This window comes from Chrysochloris asiatica, unplaced genomic scaffold (genome assembly GCF_000296735.1).
Source record: "Chrysochloris asiatica unplaced genomic scaffold, ChrAsi1.0 scaffold00337, whole genome shotgun sequence".
Classification (NCBI taxonomy): Eukaryota; Metazoa; Chordata; class Mammalia; order Afrosoricida; family Chrysochloridae; genus Chrysochloris; species Chrysochloris asiatica.
Window position 1 is genome coordinate 309,346 of NW_006408855.1, and position 16,809 is coordinate 326,154.

At 42.0% G+C, this 16,809-nt stretch overlaps 1 protein-coding gene across 2 annotated transcripts in view; it reads left to right on the plus strand.

Moving 5' to 3' along the window:
• The first annotated feature begins 5,409 nt into the window (after positions 1-5,409).
• Positions 5,410-16,809, plus strand: part of ERGIC3 (ERGIC and golgi 3) — a 17,989-nt gene continuing 6,589 nt past the window's right edge. For both annotated transcript variants that reach the window (XM_006875704.1, XM_006875705.1), the window contains exons 1-5: positions 5,410-5,555; positions 5,691-5,761; positions 5,869-5,956; positions 6,183-6,302; positions 16,128-16,221. In XM_006875704.1, coding sequence (XP_006875766.1) covers positions 5,468-5,555; positions 5,691-5,761; positions 5,869-5,956; positions 6,183-6,302; positions 16,128-16,221 — 461 coding nt within the window. In that variant the 5' untranslated portion in view covers positions 5,410-5,467. The remainder of the gene's footprint in view (positions 5,556-5,690; positions 5,762-5,868; positions 5,957-6,182; positions 6,303-16,127; positions 16,222-16,809) is intronic.

Here is a 16,809-nt window from a genome sequence, read left to right on the forward strand (position 1 = left end):
TCTCTCCCAGTATACTGGGGTAGAATTTTTTTTTTTTTAAGTTTTTATTGTGAATTGAATGATAGTTTACATAGGAGAATATTGGTTTTACACTCATTATTTCATTGCAATGATTACAATCTCCTCCATCATCATTCAACAGTATTTGCTTCTATTCCCTCTGGTTGGTGGTTATTTTTTTTTGATGTACACAAGAACACTCAGGAATATATAATCATTTAAACAACCAAAGGGCACACAGCCTTTCTCTTCCCATGACTCTAAAGGCCTCAGCTGCCACATCTCTCCATGTCATCATCTCTGCCTCCATCTCTGGTGTTGCTTCTTCTCTGGATAGGGTTCTACATTCCGCTCATGCTCTTCTCCCTTGATGGGCCTAGGGTCCTCTGTTCCTGGAATAAAAGATATTAACTATTTAACTTACTTTCTGCTGAAATTAAAAAAAGGAAAGAAAAGACAAGTTTAGTATTGTGTTTTAAACACATATTTAAAGTCCTCCAAAGACTTGGTATTCTGGACTGCAATAGGTTAATGCCCTGGACTGCAAGGTTGAACTGCAGCATCGTTGGTTCAGCTCACCAGCTGCTCCTAGGAAACTACACAGGGTCACTATGGGTCAGAACCGACTCAATGACACTTAACAATGACAACAACAAAGGCTTGCAGATGTGTGAAAAACAGCCTGTTTCCCCTCATATTCAGGAGGTACTGCGTTCCCTTAAGAGTGATATATCCAGGGTTTTATTCCAGTTAACTTTTGCACTTTAGTTGGTCTCCTAGGTGTTGAGTTTTCCAGGTTTTCAGGAGAACTCTATCACCTGCGGAAACTGCAATGGAGTACCTGTGGGGAAAGACAAGCAACCAGAAACATATTGATTAATTTCAAATGTTTTTTTCTTTTTCCTAAGGATCTTAGTTGTTTCCTTTGTTCTAATTTAGTGATTGGTGTTGGGTTGAAGTTCTCTTCCCCACCTTCTTAAGGAATGCTCTCCAACATGCCATTTCATAGGGACTCAACTTGCGCCTAATTTTAGGAGCAACTCTGAGTCTGAGCAGGTCAAGGGGAAGCACCCAGCCTGAAGTTAGGCTCTTGGCAAAATTTTGCCAGGGTCTTTTTAGAGTGTGGTTCATCTTCTTGGCTTTTCAGCCCATTGGAGTCTCCAGAAGGCCTGCAGCTCCCATTACACCTGACAAATTTTGAGTCTTCCATCAGTTGCTCTCTTGAGCTCTCCAAATGTGAGTATCTCTGGCTCAAGGTTGGGGGTTAGGGCTAGGATCTTCGAGGGTGAGAGCAAGGCCACTTCCTTGGTGGCTTTATCAGTCAGATGGTTTCTTTCAGCTTCTGTAGTAGTATTTTTCTGGTGACCTGGGCAATATATATGACAACCACTTCACCGGTTCCTGGATGGCCTCCAGTAGTTGTGAAATTTCTGAGACATGCTTTATCTTGTACAGTGACTTGTTGTTGTTGTTCAGTGCTATTGAGTTGGTTCCAACTTATGGCAATCCTGTATAGGATTTCTAAGGAGAGGCTGGTGGGTTTGAAGCCAACCCTGCCATTAGCAGAACAGTGCTTATCCTACAGCACCATATCAGGACTCCATACAGTGAGTTGTTAAGTGCCGTTAAGTCACTTCTAACTCATAGTTACCCTGTATAGGATTTCCGTGGAGTGGCTGGTGGATTTGAACCACCAGCTAACCACTTGCAGTTAGCAGTCAGTATTTATCCTACAAAGCCACACCAGGTGCCCCTCTTTTTCCAAATGTCCTTGTGTGCATGTAAGTAGCTTAGGAGGGCCCTGGCAGGGGACTGTTGTTGCTGTTAAGTACCACTGAGTTGATTCTGATTCATAGTAATACTATATAGTAATACTATATACTATATACTGTTTCCAAGGAACAGCTGGTGGGTTTGAACTGCCAACTGTTCATAGACCAGTGCTTATCCTACAGTGCCACACCAGGGGGCTATTAACACCGCCTTTTGTGCCAAGGTGTCCCGCAGGCAATGCCAAATTTGTTGTTGTTGTTGTTAAGTGCTGTTGAGAATTCTGACTCACAGTGACCTAGAATAGGATTTCCAGGGAGTGACTTGTGAGTTTGAACTGCAGACCTGTGGTTAGCAATCTAGTGTTTATCCTTGTTGTTGTTAAGTGCCATCGAGTCAGTTCTGACCCTGTGTAGGATTTCCAAGAACTGACTGATGGGTTTGAATCACCAACCTTGTGGTCAGCAGTCTAGTACTGATCCTACAGTGCCACACCAGGACGCTATGCTTATTCTTGGTGGTGATGGTGCTGGCTATGTGCCACTGAGTCAGTTCTGACTCACAGTGACCCTGTGTAGGGTTGTGGAGGCTGAAATGGTTACAAGAGCTGAAAGCCTCATCTTTTTCCTGTGGTGCAACTGGTAGATTCATATTGCTGACCTTGCAGTTAGCAACCTGGCTCATAATTCAACACACTACCAGGGTTCCTTAAATTATGACAGTACGAGTTCAATAAATGTTAGTTCTTATTTTTCTTATTCTTATTTGTTAACTTTCCTCACTAGGACTATGACTTTCTTGAAGGCAAGAATTCAACTGTGTCTTTGTAGGACCCAGCACTGGGCAGGAAACACAGCGTGTGTGTGTGTATGTTTGAGTATTGCTTGCATAAATGATTACATTTTTGAATGTGAATTTAATGCAATCTTTGTGCTACTCTGATTTTTCTGACTGTGCTATTGCTCCTGACTCTGTTTTAGAGCAAGGAGCCTTTTAGGGAAGTACTTTTCACACTTTGCATATACCTATTAATCACTTAATGGAGCTCTGGTAGCGTAGTGGTTATGAATCAGGCTGCAAACCGCAAGGTCAGCAGTTCGAAACTACCAGCTGTTCTGCGGGAGAAAGATGAGGCTTTCTGCTCCCGTAAAGATTTACGGCCTTGGAACCCCTGTACAGGGTTGCTATGAGTCGGAGCCAACTCCACAGCACACAACAACAACAACATTATTCACTTAAGGAGCTCTGGTACTGTAGTGGTTATGAATCTGGCTGCTAATCTCACAGTCAGCATCAGCAGTTCGAAACTACCAGCTGTTCCGTGGGAGTAAGATAAGGCTGTCTGCTCCCGTAAAGATTTACAGCCTCAGAAACCCTGTACAGGATCACTATGAGACAGAACCGACTCCACGGCACAAAACAACAACATTAATCACTTGGAGTCCTGGTGTGGCACTGTGGGTTAATGCGTCAGACTGCAAAGTCATTTGAACTGCAAGGTTGGCGGTTCAAGCTCACCAGCTACTCCTTGGAAACCCTATACAGGGTCGCTATGGGTCGGAATCAACTCAATGGCACTTCACAACAACAGCATTAACCACTTGGGAAATCTTGTTAGAATGAAGAAATTTGATTCTGCAAATTTGAACTGGAACCTGAGATTCTGCATTTCTAACAAGCTCCCAGGTAAGGATAATGCTCTTGTCCAAGGACCACACTTAAGAGTATCAAAGCTTTAGATGTAATTACATCATCAAATTCCTTACTACCTATTTTTGATAGATTCTCCCTGGTCTCTGAAACCCAGATAACAGAAGGGGACTCCAGATTTCCTCTGCCAGCCTGTTTGCTCAAGGTGACCCAAGAAATTTGCTTCATTGAGAAGCATCCCTCCAATTCCATCCCAAGATGTATTGCATGAGTCTCTCCAAATCTTTTTCCATGATCACACAAACACACATTCCTCCAGATAGAATTATTTTTTATTTAAAGATGGAATCATACAATATACATTACTTTGCAACTTCATTTCCTCCTCAACAATACATTATTAATTTTCCTACAGGAGTAAATCGACATCATTCTTTTGAAAAGCTGCATAATTTTCTATAGAATGCACATGTCATTATTTATTCAATCATTCCTTGATCTACAGACATTCAAGTTGGTTCCAGTTTTCTGCCAGTGAACAATCTCATGCACATATGTTGAAATTTATGATCTGATGCATTAGAAATAATAAAATCTTTAAATAGAAGGGACAGAAAGAATATTGTGTGGGGTATAATCATCACTCAGCTATGTTATTTTTGTTGTTAAGTGCTGTTGAGTTGGTTCTGACTCATAGCCACCTTGTATAATGTTTCTAAGGCTGTAAACAGGAACAGAAAGCCTCATCTTTCTCCCACTGAGCAGTTGGTGGGCTTGAACCACTGACCTTGTGGTTTGCAGTCAGTGCTTATCCTATACAGCCATCATATCATTCTCCAGCTACTGGGTCCTTTAATTTCCTAAGGTGTGAGTCCTGAATCAAAGCCCATGAGCATTTTGTGTTTTAATTATCATAGTTGGATTGTTGTGGGGACTGTCCTTCCAGAGAGAAGTTGTCCCTCTGGGCTGAACTGGTAGGTGTCAGGAGAGAGCTATTTTAAGCTCCACAATTGTGGGACCAGAGTCCAGACCTAAACATTGGAGCATATCGTGGAAGAGCCCAGGGCCTAGGAAAGGACCTAAAGTAATACAGTAGGCACTCCGGAGAGGAATGGGGACATTGATAAAAGTAAAATCAACCCAAAAGGCCATGTGTCCCAGAGAATTTTGAGAACTGGGTTAAGATCATTCCCTGCCATTATTTGGTTGTGGTCTTGGGAAAGTTACTTAGCTCCTCCAGGCAGCCTTTTCCTCTTGGGAAAATGGAGCTAAACAGCCTACCTATTTCCAGGATATCGGGACTCCTGATGTGGCACTGAAGGAAGGAAAAGCACTAGACTGAGAACCACAAGGTTGGCAGCTCCTGGGAAACCCTATACAGGGTCGCTATGAATCGGGACCGACTCGACAGCACTTAGCAACAACAAATCAGTTCTTAGGTAGAGAGTCAGTGAAAACAAGTAAGATCCTTAACAAACGGATTGGCAGGGTTGCTTCAACAATGAGGTCATACCTCGAAACGATTGTGAAGATGGCAATTTTCACTGTGACAACGCAGCGTTTCGTTCTGTAGGACACAGGGTCGCTATGAGTCAGAACAGAGTCTACAGCACCTGACAAAAACAACCATGATGATGATGCTGATCCAAGGACAACACTTTGAAAACCAGTATTCTAGGCTTTTCCAGGAGTCTGATAAGAAACCCTTCACATCAGTTCCTGGAGTAAAGTGAATCCTGTTATTACCGTTTCTACCCCCAGAGGGCATTCTGGCCCACAAAGGATCCTTGACTAGAAAGCCCACGCCCGCGCTGCGTCCAGACACAGATACTGAAGTTCCAGGGGGCGTAGCAAGCAATTGTGAGTAAGCTTCCGCCGCAAAGAAAACGAGAGTGCAGGCGGCGGGTGCGGTGGTGGTGGTGGTGGGGTGTCAAATGTGCACATTACTGCGCCTGCGTCCGGAAAGAGGGGGCGTGGCTCAGACTCCGGGCCGGAAGCGGGAGGTTGCAGGGCGGGCCGGCTGGCATCTCCTTTCCGGCTGGTCCTCATGGAGGCGCTGGGGAAACTGAAGCAGTTCGATGCCTATCCCAAGACTCTGGAGGACTTCCGGGTCAAGACCTGCGGGGGCGCCACGGGTAGGCCACAGCGGGCCCGGGGACGCAGGGTGAGGGGTGTCCTAGACCTTGGTTCAAGCGCCTAGACTTTGACCGGCCTGCCAGGGACTGAGGGAGCAAAGCAAGCTGTTCTGACCCTCGCTTTACTCTCTGCAGTGACCATTGTCAGTGGCCTTCTCATGCTGCTATTGTTCCTGTCCGAGCTGCAGTATTATCTAACCACTGAGGTAAGGGGCGGGACCTAGAACGTGAGCAGGGTTTGGCATTCTAAGGTTAGGACTTGTGCAGGTGGGAATTGGGAAGGAAAGGCCTGAGGCCAAACCTTACTGTCCAGGTGCATCCAGAGCTCTACGTGGACAAGTCGCGGGGAGACAAACTGAAGATCAACATCGATGTACTCTTTCCTCACATGCCTTGTGCCTGTGAGTACCTTACCAAGGATGGGAGTTGGACGTCCCAGAATTCTCTGGGGGGCTTTCAAATTCACACCTCCAGCCTTAGATTTTGTACTGCACCCCAGGACAGTCTATTCCCAGATCTATTTCTGCCTCAATTTAGTCCTAGCATCCCTTTCCCCAAAAAAACCAAATCTCCTCACCCCTAGGACCCCTAGGATCCCAGTACCTTAGCCTGACTTCCTGCTTCCAGATCTGAGCATCGATGCCATGGATGTGGCTGGGGAACAACAGCTGGATGTGGAACACAACCTGTTCAAGCAACGGCTAGACAAGGATGGCATCCCCGTCAGCTCAGAGGCAGAGCGGCATGGTAACCAGGGGAGGGGCCAGGTCTCAGGGTTGGATGTGCCAAGCCCTACCAATTGGCAGTGGGCTGTGGCAGCCTCAGTGGCACATGAAACAATTAAGACCCAGAGAAGTTAAGTGGCTTGCCTACGGTGGTCTCCCAGTCAGAGTTTATTGAAATTCACACCTCTGACTGCAGAGTGCTACTTTCCTTGGCTGTCACTCTGAGAAGCCCCCAATCTCTGCTTATCATAATTTGGGTAACAAGTTTGAAAATGGATCTTATGTGCTGTTGTCTTGGCAGAACCCCATTACCTTTTTTTGAGTGTTTGCTTCCTTTGCCCTTTGGCTAACTTTAGTCCTTATTACTCTTCTCTTTGGAATGCAGGATAACTCAAAGTAAAAACTTGAGATTCTAGGATCAGACTGTCTGGGTTCAGATCTAGCTTTGTTTCCTACTATATGTGAGCCTCAGCTATACAGTAATAAACAACAGTACCTACTATTTGGAAATGTAGGATCAACTAAGGTAAAATACGTTAAGTGCCTGGTACATAGTTCACCTTTGGCTTTCTTTCCTTTCTCTAGACTGTCTTCTGAGTGGCTCCATCAACTCAATTTTCCACCGCACCACAACCTACCTCAAAGCTAGGATTTTTCAAAATCTATGGATTACTTTAATGGGGAGCTTTATCATTGATTCATTCAATAGATATACAGGGGCCTTCAAAAAGTTCATGGAAATCTTCCATTGTCTTTTAACTCCAGTTTTCCATGAACTTTTTTTTTTTTTTTAATGTTTTTATTTTGGATTGAGTGAAAGTTTACAGGGCACATCATCAGCTTCACATTCAGCCATTCATATAGCTTGTTTCATTACATTGATTATTATCATCAGTTAACAGTGTTTCTCTCTATCCTCTTTAGCTTTTTTTTTTTTTTTTGGGATGGAAGGGGACTTGCCTTTTTGGAATTTACAGTCTCGGCTTTTAGGGAAGGTTTTTACATTTGCCTGTGGATATCCAGGGCTCATGTATGAGATTACTAACAAGCATTACTGAATAATCAGATGAGGGACAGTTTGCTATGTCTACTAAAGGTAGCTAAAGTCTGATCCTCAGAGCCTATGGTTTGGACGGTCAACAACGCTTGGGCCTTTTCCATGAACTTTTGGCAGCCCTCTCATATATGTTGAATACCAGTAGAACCAATAGAATTTAAAAAATAATAATACTGTGTTTTCAGTGAAAATTTATATAAAAATTAGGTTCCTATTCAAGAATTACTACAAAACTTGTTCAGTCACAGTGGTTGCATTCTTTAGTGTGTCAGCATTCTCATTAGTCCTTCATTCTCTTTGTTCCATTTCCAAGTTACATAGTTTCTCTGCCCCCTTACCTCGCAGCTTTTCCTTAAAGTAATTGTTGATAATTTGATCTCATATCAATGATTTTTTTAAAAGAACACAGTACTCCCAGGTGATGCTCTTTATTGGTGAATCAGTCTGTAATTTAGCAAAGAGGTGACCATGGAAAGTTTGGGTTTAAGGATTAAAGAGTGTCTCAGGGCCATAGTCAGGAAGTCATCTAGTCTCAATTGGTCCAGAATCTGGACTTTTTAAGAATGTGAGGTCTGTCCTAAATTTTTTTTCCCATTCTATCAGAATCCATCTTTAGTGACCCTGATCATAATGAATGCTAATAATAGCTGGGCACCATCTAAGTTTTCTGGTCTCAGAGTAGAAGCAGCCATGGCTTATTTAGACAGATAGACCTGTAAACTAGTTTTTTCTCAAGAGTCTTAGGTTACCTTCTTTCTCTCTTGTTCTGGGCAAGGAGAGACCAACAGTTGTATCTTAAATGGCCACTTGCTAGTTTTCAAAACTGCACATGCTACTCACCACCCAGTGACATAACTTCATGAGTTTTTATGATGCCAGTTGACCAAGTTGTCACATGACACTATGATTCTTAGCCTTCAAACCCAAAAAACCAATCCAGTGAGGTGTTTGATTATATCTAAGAAGTATTCATAACTGTTCCCCTTATGTGTTTGTTTATATAGATGAATAAATGTACATGACCACACACACATGCATATGCATATAAGAGTAAGTCAAAAAGCATTGGTACTAGGGTTGCAGTTCATAGATTCATGGGTTTATTACAAACAAAATGTGTTTTAAGTATGGCTCTGCGATCAGTAGCTGGCTACAGACAAGTTCTCTCAGTATACTTGTTTTAATCTTGTTACCTTCTTGGTACCTTCAAAAAAAAGTCCAGTCAGAACAGAGGCTTCTGAAGGGATCTTCTGAGTCAGTTAAATTCAAGGCAAAGAAGTCAGCTAAGAAGGTTATGGAGAATGTTTTTTGGGATTTCCAAGGGGTAATCATGATAGATTTTTTCAAAAGACACAGGAAAGTCACAGGGATTTAGGAAAATGTTTAAAGAAAGTTGAAAACTGCATTGGTGAGAAAAAGGCCAGGAAAGTTGCCCTGAGGAATTTTTTCCATCACAACAATGTTACTTCCTCATTCTTTAAATGTAGCAAGGGCTGTCCTAGGAGAATTTCATTGGGAAACCTTACCTACCCACCCTATAGCCCTGATCTTGCCCCTTCAGACTTCTTTTTGCTTCCAAAACACAAAGAACATTTAAAAGGAACATGATTAAAGCCCCTCAAGAATACCCAAACTGCCATTTTGGCGTGGTGTGAATCAAAGACCACAGAATCCTTTGGGAATAGGTTTAGAGTGATAAAAACACTGCCTTTAGAAGTGTATAGAGTTCTATATACTTTAGAAGTGTATATGTTGAAAAAGTATATATGCCTTTTGAAGTGTGTATGTTGAGAAACAACAGTTTGATATTTTTGTTTAATAAAAGTTTCTATGATTTTGTAGCATATTTTTGTTCTTTTCTCCGTTATACATGCTTTTGCCCCCATACATACACATATTTGTTGTTAAGTGTTGTTGAGTCCATTCCGAATCATAGCAACCCTGTATAGGGTTTCCAAGGAATGGCTTATGGGTTTGAACTGTTGACCTTGCAGTTAGCAGTCCAGTGTTAACTAGACTACAGCACCACACCAGGACTCCACATTGCATATATCCACACATAAATTTTTTGGTTGTTGCTATTGGTGTAGACTTGAATATATCATAGCAGTTACCAAAACATCCTATTTGCTTGTGTACAATTAGTGACATCATTTACTTCTGTCAAGCTGTGTTCATTTCACCCATTATTGTTGTTGTTAAAGTGCCATCAATTTGATTCCCACTCATAGCAACCCTGCATTAGGTTTCCAAGGGGCAGCTGGTGGATTTAAACTGCCATCATGCAGTGCCACACATTGTTATTCAGTGTTAAATTTCCCATCACAAAATGACAAATGTCTAGTGTCTAGAGAATGACATCCCCTCTCTCCCCTCCATCTATGCCTTGTAACTACCAGTAAGTGTTGGTCTCTATATATGTGTCTATTCTTGTTTTTTTATGTAAAAGTGAAATCATATAGTATTTGTCCTTTTGAGATTGACTTATTTCTCTCAGCATAATGTCCTCCAGATTCACCCATGTTATAAGAAGTTTTTCATTATTCCTTATGCATAATGTATTTTATATATATAGTATTCCACTGTATGTATGAACCACATTTTGTTTATCCAGCCACCTGTTGATGAAACTTAGGTTTCCACCTTGTTACGATTATGAATAATACTGCAATGAACATAGGTGTGCATAAGCCTATTCATGTCATTAGGAACTATGGTAACGTAGTGGTTATGAGTCTGGCTGCTAACCTCAAGGTCAGCAGTTTGAAACTACCAGCTGTTCCACGGGCAAAAGATGAGGCTTTCTGCTCCCATAAAGATTTTTACAGCATAGGAAACCAACTCTATGGCACACACCCACCACCATTCATGCCATTACTGTTAGATCTCTGTTGCTATTGTTGTTAAGTGCTGTTGAGTCGTTTTTAACTCAAAGTGGCTCTGTATAGCGTTTCTGAGGCGTGGCTGATGAGTTTGAACCACCAACCTTGTGGTTCAGTCTGACCTTAGGGTCAAGTACTTACCCAATAGCGCCACACCAGAACTCCATTAGATCTCTAGAACAGAAGAATTGCTGGATCATAATGTAGATCTCTATTTCTAGTTTTTCAAGGAAGCACCATACAGTTTTACATAGTAGTTTTATCATTTTTTTAACTCCCAGTGGTGGATAAAGGTTCTAATCATCTCACATCCTCACCAGTATTTGTTGTTAGAGCCGATCGAATTTGCTGTAGGCTGCAAGAGATCAGAGTCATAGTTGATTCTAAGACTTTCAGCCTGAGCAAATGAATGACTTGAGATACGGATGACCAGAAGAGAAAGGGTATTTTTTGAAGGGAAACAGGTGGGAAGGTGTTCTATATCCATGGCTGTGTAACAAGTTTCCCCAACACTGAATGGCTTAGAACAACAAACATAATTTTTTATAGTTTCTGTGGGTCAGGAATTCAGGATTAGTCTGGTTAGGTGGTTCTGGTTCAGAGTTTCTCAGTCAGGCTGTTGACAGGGGCTGAAAGATCTGCTTCTCTGAGGGTTTCCTCATGGCTGTTGATAGAACACCTCAGTGCCTTGCCTCATGGGCCTCTCCATAAGACTGCTTGTTGTTAGGTGCCATCAAGTCAGTACCGACTCAGAGATACTGTGCACAACAAAAGGAAACACTGCCCAGTCTTGTGCCAACTTCATAATCATTGATACTCCTGGGCCCATTGCTGTTACCACGGGGCCTATCCATCTCGTTGGGGGTCTTCCTCTTTTTCTCCAACCCTGTACTTTACCAAACATAATATCCTTCTCTAGGGATTGGTCCCTGCTTATAATATGTCTGAAGTATGAGAGGTGAAGTCTGGCCATCTTTCCAAGGAGCACTCTGGCTGTACTTCTTCCAACACAGATCTGTTTGTTCTTTTGGCAATCTATGGTGCTTTTAATATTCTCCAACACCGTAACTCAAATATATCAATTCTTCAATGATCTTCCTTATCACTGTCCAACTTTCACATGCATTTGAGGTTATTGAAAATACCATGGCTTGGGTCAGGCACACCTTAGTCTTCAAGCTGATATCTTTGATCTTCAACACTTTGAAGAGGTCTTGTAAACAAATTTGCCTAATGCAATGTGTTTGATTTCTTGACTGTTGTTTGATTTCACGAGTGTTACAAAATGAAGTCTTTGATTCAATCCTTTCTCTATTTATATGGATTTGTTTATTGGTCCAATGGTGAGGATTTTTGTGTTCTTTACATCGAGCTGCAACCTATACCAAAGGCTTTGGCCTTTATCAGTAAATATTTTAAGCCCTCTTCACTTTCAGCAAGCAAGGCTGTATCATTTACATATATCACATTGTTAAAGAGTCCTCCTCTAATCCTGATGCCACGTTTTTCTTCATATAATTTAGCTTTTCAGATTATTTGCTCAGCATACAGATTGAATATGGTGAAAGAATACAACCCTGGCACAAATCTTTCCTAATTTTAAACCATTCCATGTTCCCTTGTTGTGTTCAAACACAAAGTAGGCCTCTTGGTCTACTTACAGGTTCCTCATGAGCACAATTAAGTGTTCTGAAATACTCATTCTTCGCAATGTTGTTCATAGCTTGTCATGATCCTTACAATCAAAAGCCTTTGCGTAGTCAGTAAAGCACAGGTAAACATCTTTTTGGTATTCTCTGCTTTCAGCCAAGATCCATCTAATATCAGCAGTGATATCCCTTGTTTCACGTCCTGTCCTGAATCTGGCTTGAACCTCTGAAAGTTGTCTGTCAGTGTATAGTTGCAGCCGTTTTTGTGTTTAGAAAATTTTACTTGCATGGGATATCAGTGATATTGTCTGATGATTTCCACATTCTGTTGGGTTACCTCTCTTTGGAATGGGCACAAATACGAATCTTTCAGTCAGTTGGCCAGGTAGTTGTCTTCCAAATTTCTTGGCATAGATAAGTAAGTGCCTCCAGTGCTGCATCAGTTTGTTGAAAGATTTCAATTTGTATTCCATCCATTCACAGTGCCTTGTTCTTTGCCAATGCCTTTAGTGCATCTTGACTTCTTCCTTCAGTATCATTGGCTGTTGATGCTACCACTTAAAATAGTTGAACATCGACCATTTCCTTGTGGTACAGTGGACTGTATTCCTTCCATCTTCTTTTGATGCTTTTTTCATCATTCAGTATTGTGCCCATAAAATCCTTCAGTACCTCAAGTCAAGATTTGAATTTTTTTCCTCAGTTTTCAGCTTGAGAAATGCTGAGCATGTTCTTCCCGTTTGGTTTTCTAACTCCAGATCTTTGCATATAATATTTGATTTTTGTCTTCCATAGCTGACCTTTGAAATTTTTGGTTTAACTCTTATAACTCCTCACTTCTTCCATTTGCTTTAACATGTATACAATGGAGAGCAAGTATCAGAGTTTCTTCTGACATCCTCTTTGTCTTCTCAATGACCTTTGGCTTTCTTCCTGTATGATATTCTTGATGTCATCCCACAACTCTTCTAGTTTTCAGTCTTTAGTGTCTGATGCATCAAATCTGTTCTTTAGATGATCTCTAAATTCAGGTGGGATATATTCAAGGTCATATTTTAGTTCTCATGGACTTGTTTAAATTTTCTTCAGCTTTAGCGTGAACTTGCATATGAGCAGTTGATGGTCTGTTCCAGTCTGCCTCTGGCTTTGTTTTGGCTGATGATATGGAGCTTTTCCAACATCTCTTTCAGCATATGTTGTCAGTTTGATTTCTGTGTATTCCATCTGGTGAGGTCATCTTTTAATGTTGTTTAAAAAAGGTATTTGCAATGAGGACATCATTGGTTTTGCAAACTTCTATCATGTGATCTCCAGCATTGTTTCTATCACCGAGGCCATATTTTCCAAGTACTGATCCTTCCTCTTTGCTTCTGACCTTTGCATTCCAATCATGGGTAATTATCAATACTATCGTTTGATCAATTTCAGACTGAAGTTGGTAGAATTCATCGATTTCATCCTCACTGACTTGTAGTGGTTGGTGCATAAATTTGAATAATACTGGTATTAACTGATCTTCTATTTAGGCACATGGATATTATCCTATCACAGACAGCATTGTACTTCAAGACAGATCTTGATATGTTCTTTTTGTTGACAAATGTGATGCCATTCCTATTCACTTTGTCATTCCCAGCATAGTAAACCATGTGATTGTCAGATTCAAAGTAGCCAATATCAGTCCATTTCAGCTCACTGATGGCTAGGATATCAATGTTTATGCATTCCATTTCATTTTTGACAATTTCCAATTTTCCTAGATTCATACTTCGTACATTCCATCATGTTCTGATTATCAGTTTACAGCTGTTTCTCTTCATTTTGAGTTGTGCCCCATCAGCAAATGAATATTCCTAAGGCTTTACTCCATTTGCATCATCACAGTCAACTCTACTTTGAGGAGGCAGCTCTTCCCCAGTCACAAATTTGAGTGCCTTCCAGCCTGAGGGGCTCATCTTCTGTTACTTTATCTGACAATATTCTGGTGCTCTTCATCACATTTCAGTAGTCAGTATTCTGATACTGACAATATTTCACTGCTATTCTTAAGGTTTTCAGTGACTAAATATTCAGAAGGAGTCCGTCTCTCCTTCCTAGTCTGTCTTCATGTGGAAGCTTAGGTGAAACCTGTCCACCATGGATGACACTGCTGGTATTTAAAATACCCACGGCATAGCTTCCAGCATCACAGCAACACACAAGCCACCACAGTACGACAGACTGACAGATGAATAGTGCTTGAGTGTCCTCATCATGCAACAGCTGGCAAGTAACCCAAGAGAGAGCAAGTTTTAAACCCCAATTTACGACCCAAGCTCAGACGCTGCACACCATATCATTTCTGCAGTATGCTAGTAGTGCCTTAAGTCTGCTCTATTCATTGTGGAAGGGAAAGTTGGGGATTATTATTGGGAGAAGTCTTGGAGGCTGATTCCTGCAGGGGAAGATCAGGATTTTGGGGGTTTCAGGTTGGGGTATATTCAATTTGAGATACCTGTTGTATACCCAAGTGATATTAAAGAGGCAATTGAATGTACAAGTTCAGGATTTAGAGGAGATGTTCCAGAAGCCAAGAAAAGATAGAATTTAAAGAAGCATGAGCTACCAACAAGTCTAGTAAGATGAGGAGTGGGACTTGACTGTTGCAATTGGCAACACAAGGACACTGGAACCTTGAAAGGAATGTATTGCCAGGGATGGAAGTCTGATCAATGAGCAGAAAAGGAAGTATAGATGATCTCTAAGGAGTTTTGCTGGAAGGGGTTGGGATTGCAGGAATATGTGGGCTGGGGAGGATTATGGATTTGGTGGTGAAATCAAGTGAAATTTGATTGCTTCCATTTTCCTAGTGAAAATGGAAAGCAAGGGGATTGGTTTTGTAGACTTAAGGAGATACAGATTAATCATCTTGGAGAATTGGAAAGTGCACTGACTTGGGTTGAGCTGGTGCTGTAGCATAAGCACTGAACTACTAACATTAAGTTGGCAATTCAAACTCACTAGCTGGTCTCAGAAACCATACTACACAGGGTTACTATGAGTTTGAACTGACCCTGTGGCAAACAACAACAACATAGGCAAAAAGTAGGCATAGAGAGTTGAATTTAATTAGGGGTTGAGTTTTGCTAGGCTGAGAGGAGCAAGTGAGCTGTGAGTGTGTGCAAGAGAACACTGGATCATAGAATTTAGGCAAGTAAGTGTGGTGCTATAGAATAAGCATTGGACTGCTAATGCAAGGCCAGTGGTTCAAATCTACCAGCCACTCAGAAATGCTATACAGGGTCGCTGTGAGTCCTAACCAACTTGATGACACTTTACCAACAACAAAAGAAAGGACATGAAAGGGTAGTAGTGTCAGAAGACTTAAAGAATTGGTAGAATCTGTGAACTGGAAAAACAGGAATAAGTAAATGAAGAATGAAATGCTTGAAATTAAATTTTGAAACATTCATACTTGCTGAGGATGACAAGGTTCAGCTCTGAACATGGAAATCATGTCTGAGTTAGGATAACAAAGTCCAAAGGTTATTACAGGACAGGAGGACAAGTTATTAAATGTTGAAATCACCAAGAATTTGGATGGGGTAGTAGTATAGAAAGGCACCCTGGTGGCACAGTGATTAAATACTCAGCTGCTCACCACAGTGGTTGGTGGTTCAAACCCATGCAATACCTTTCAGGGACAAAAACCTGGCAATCTGTTCCTGTAAAAATTACAGCCTAGGGAAACCATATGGTGTAGTTCTCCTCTGTCACATGGGATCCCTGGGAAATTGACTTCACAACAGCGTTAGATGCAGGAGCCTGGGTACAGATGGAGAGTGTATCTCAGAGGGGCAACAGCGTGAAGTGGAAGGCATACGCTTCAGACTCAGAGCTGGAACCTGCCCCTTCCAATGTGACCTTGGGCAAAGTCACTTGTAACCTCTGAGCTCTGCATCTTCTCAAGTAGAATGGAGCTAACAGCCACCCTCCTGAATAATGAGAAAATGAGAAGAAATGAGAAAATGTATGCAAAGTACAGTGACTGTAGGCAGCTAATCCTTGAATATTTATTGTGAGTGTTTAATTACTGTTACTTCTGTTAACAGAAACAGTAGATATCTAAAAGTTTTAGTATCTGGTAGCTGATATGCATGGTATACATGTTAGCTATTATTTTCATTTTTATTGTCCCCAAACCCAAAGGGCTATGTTCAGGGGTTTTCCTGTGTCTGCCTCTGAGCTGGCATCAGCCTCTACCTCGGTTCTCTCTTTAGAGCTCGGGAAAGTCGAGGTGAAGGTGTTTGACCCCGAATCCCTGGACCCTGATCGCTGTGAGAGCTGTTATGGTGCTGAGATGGAAGACATCAAGTGAGCCGGGCCCTGAGGGCAGGAGGAACTGGGTCCCATCAGACACTGTCTGTCCGCCCACCTCAGTCTCCATCAGCTTCTGTGGCAGGTGGAGAGGGTGGGCCATGTTCTGGCATTGACCTTTATACAAGTGACTGAGGTGCTGTGCTCAGGCCCTGCCTGGCAGCCAGACACCTAGGGACTAGGCTAAAGTGTGTTCCTGTTCTCCAGCCTACAGAAGTGATTCCAAGTTGTCCATCCTGGAGTCTGACCTCCAGGGCTTTACTTGCGTAAAGGTGGACCAAGCCACATAATCTTTTTATGTGAAGGGGGTTAGTAATCTCTTTTTTTATAAGTCATGTCAGAATTTAAATGTAGAATGTATGTGAAGCACTGAGTCAGAAGACCCAGCAAGAGGAAGCACTCGATGTATGGCAACTGCTGTTCAAAGCAGTTTCCCAGGCCCTAACTCTGGAGTGGGGCCAGGGAAAAATCAGTCCCACTGCTCCTGGTAGTCAGGGATAAGATTAGCTACTCAGACACACACTTTGCCAGTTCTCCCTCTCTCTCTCTCTCTTTCTCTGTCCCCCTCTCTCCCTCTCTCTCTCT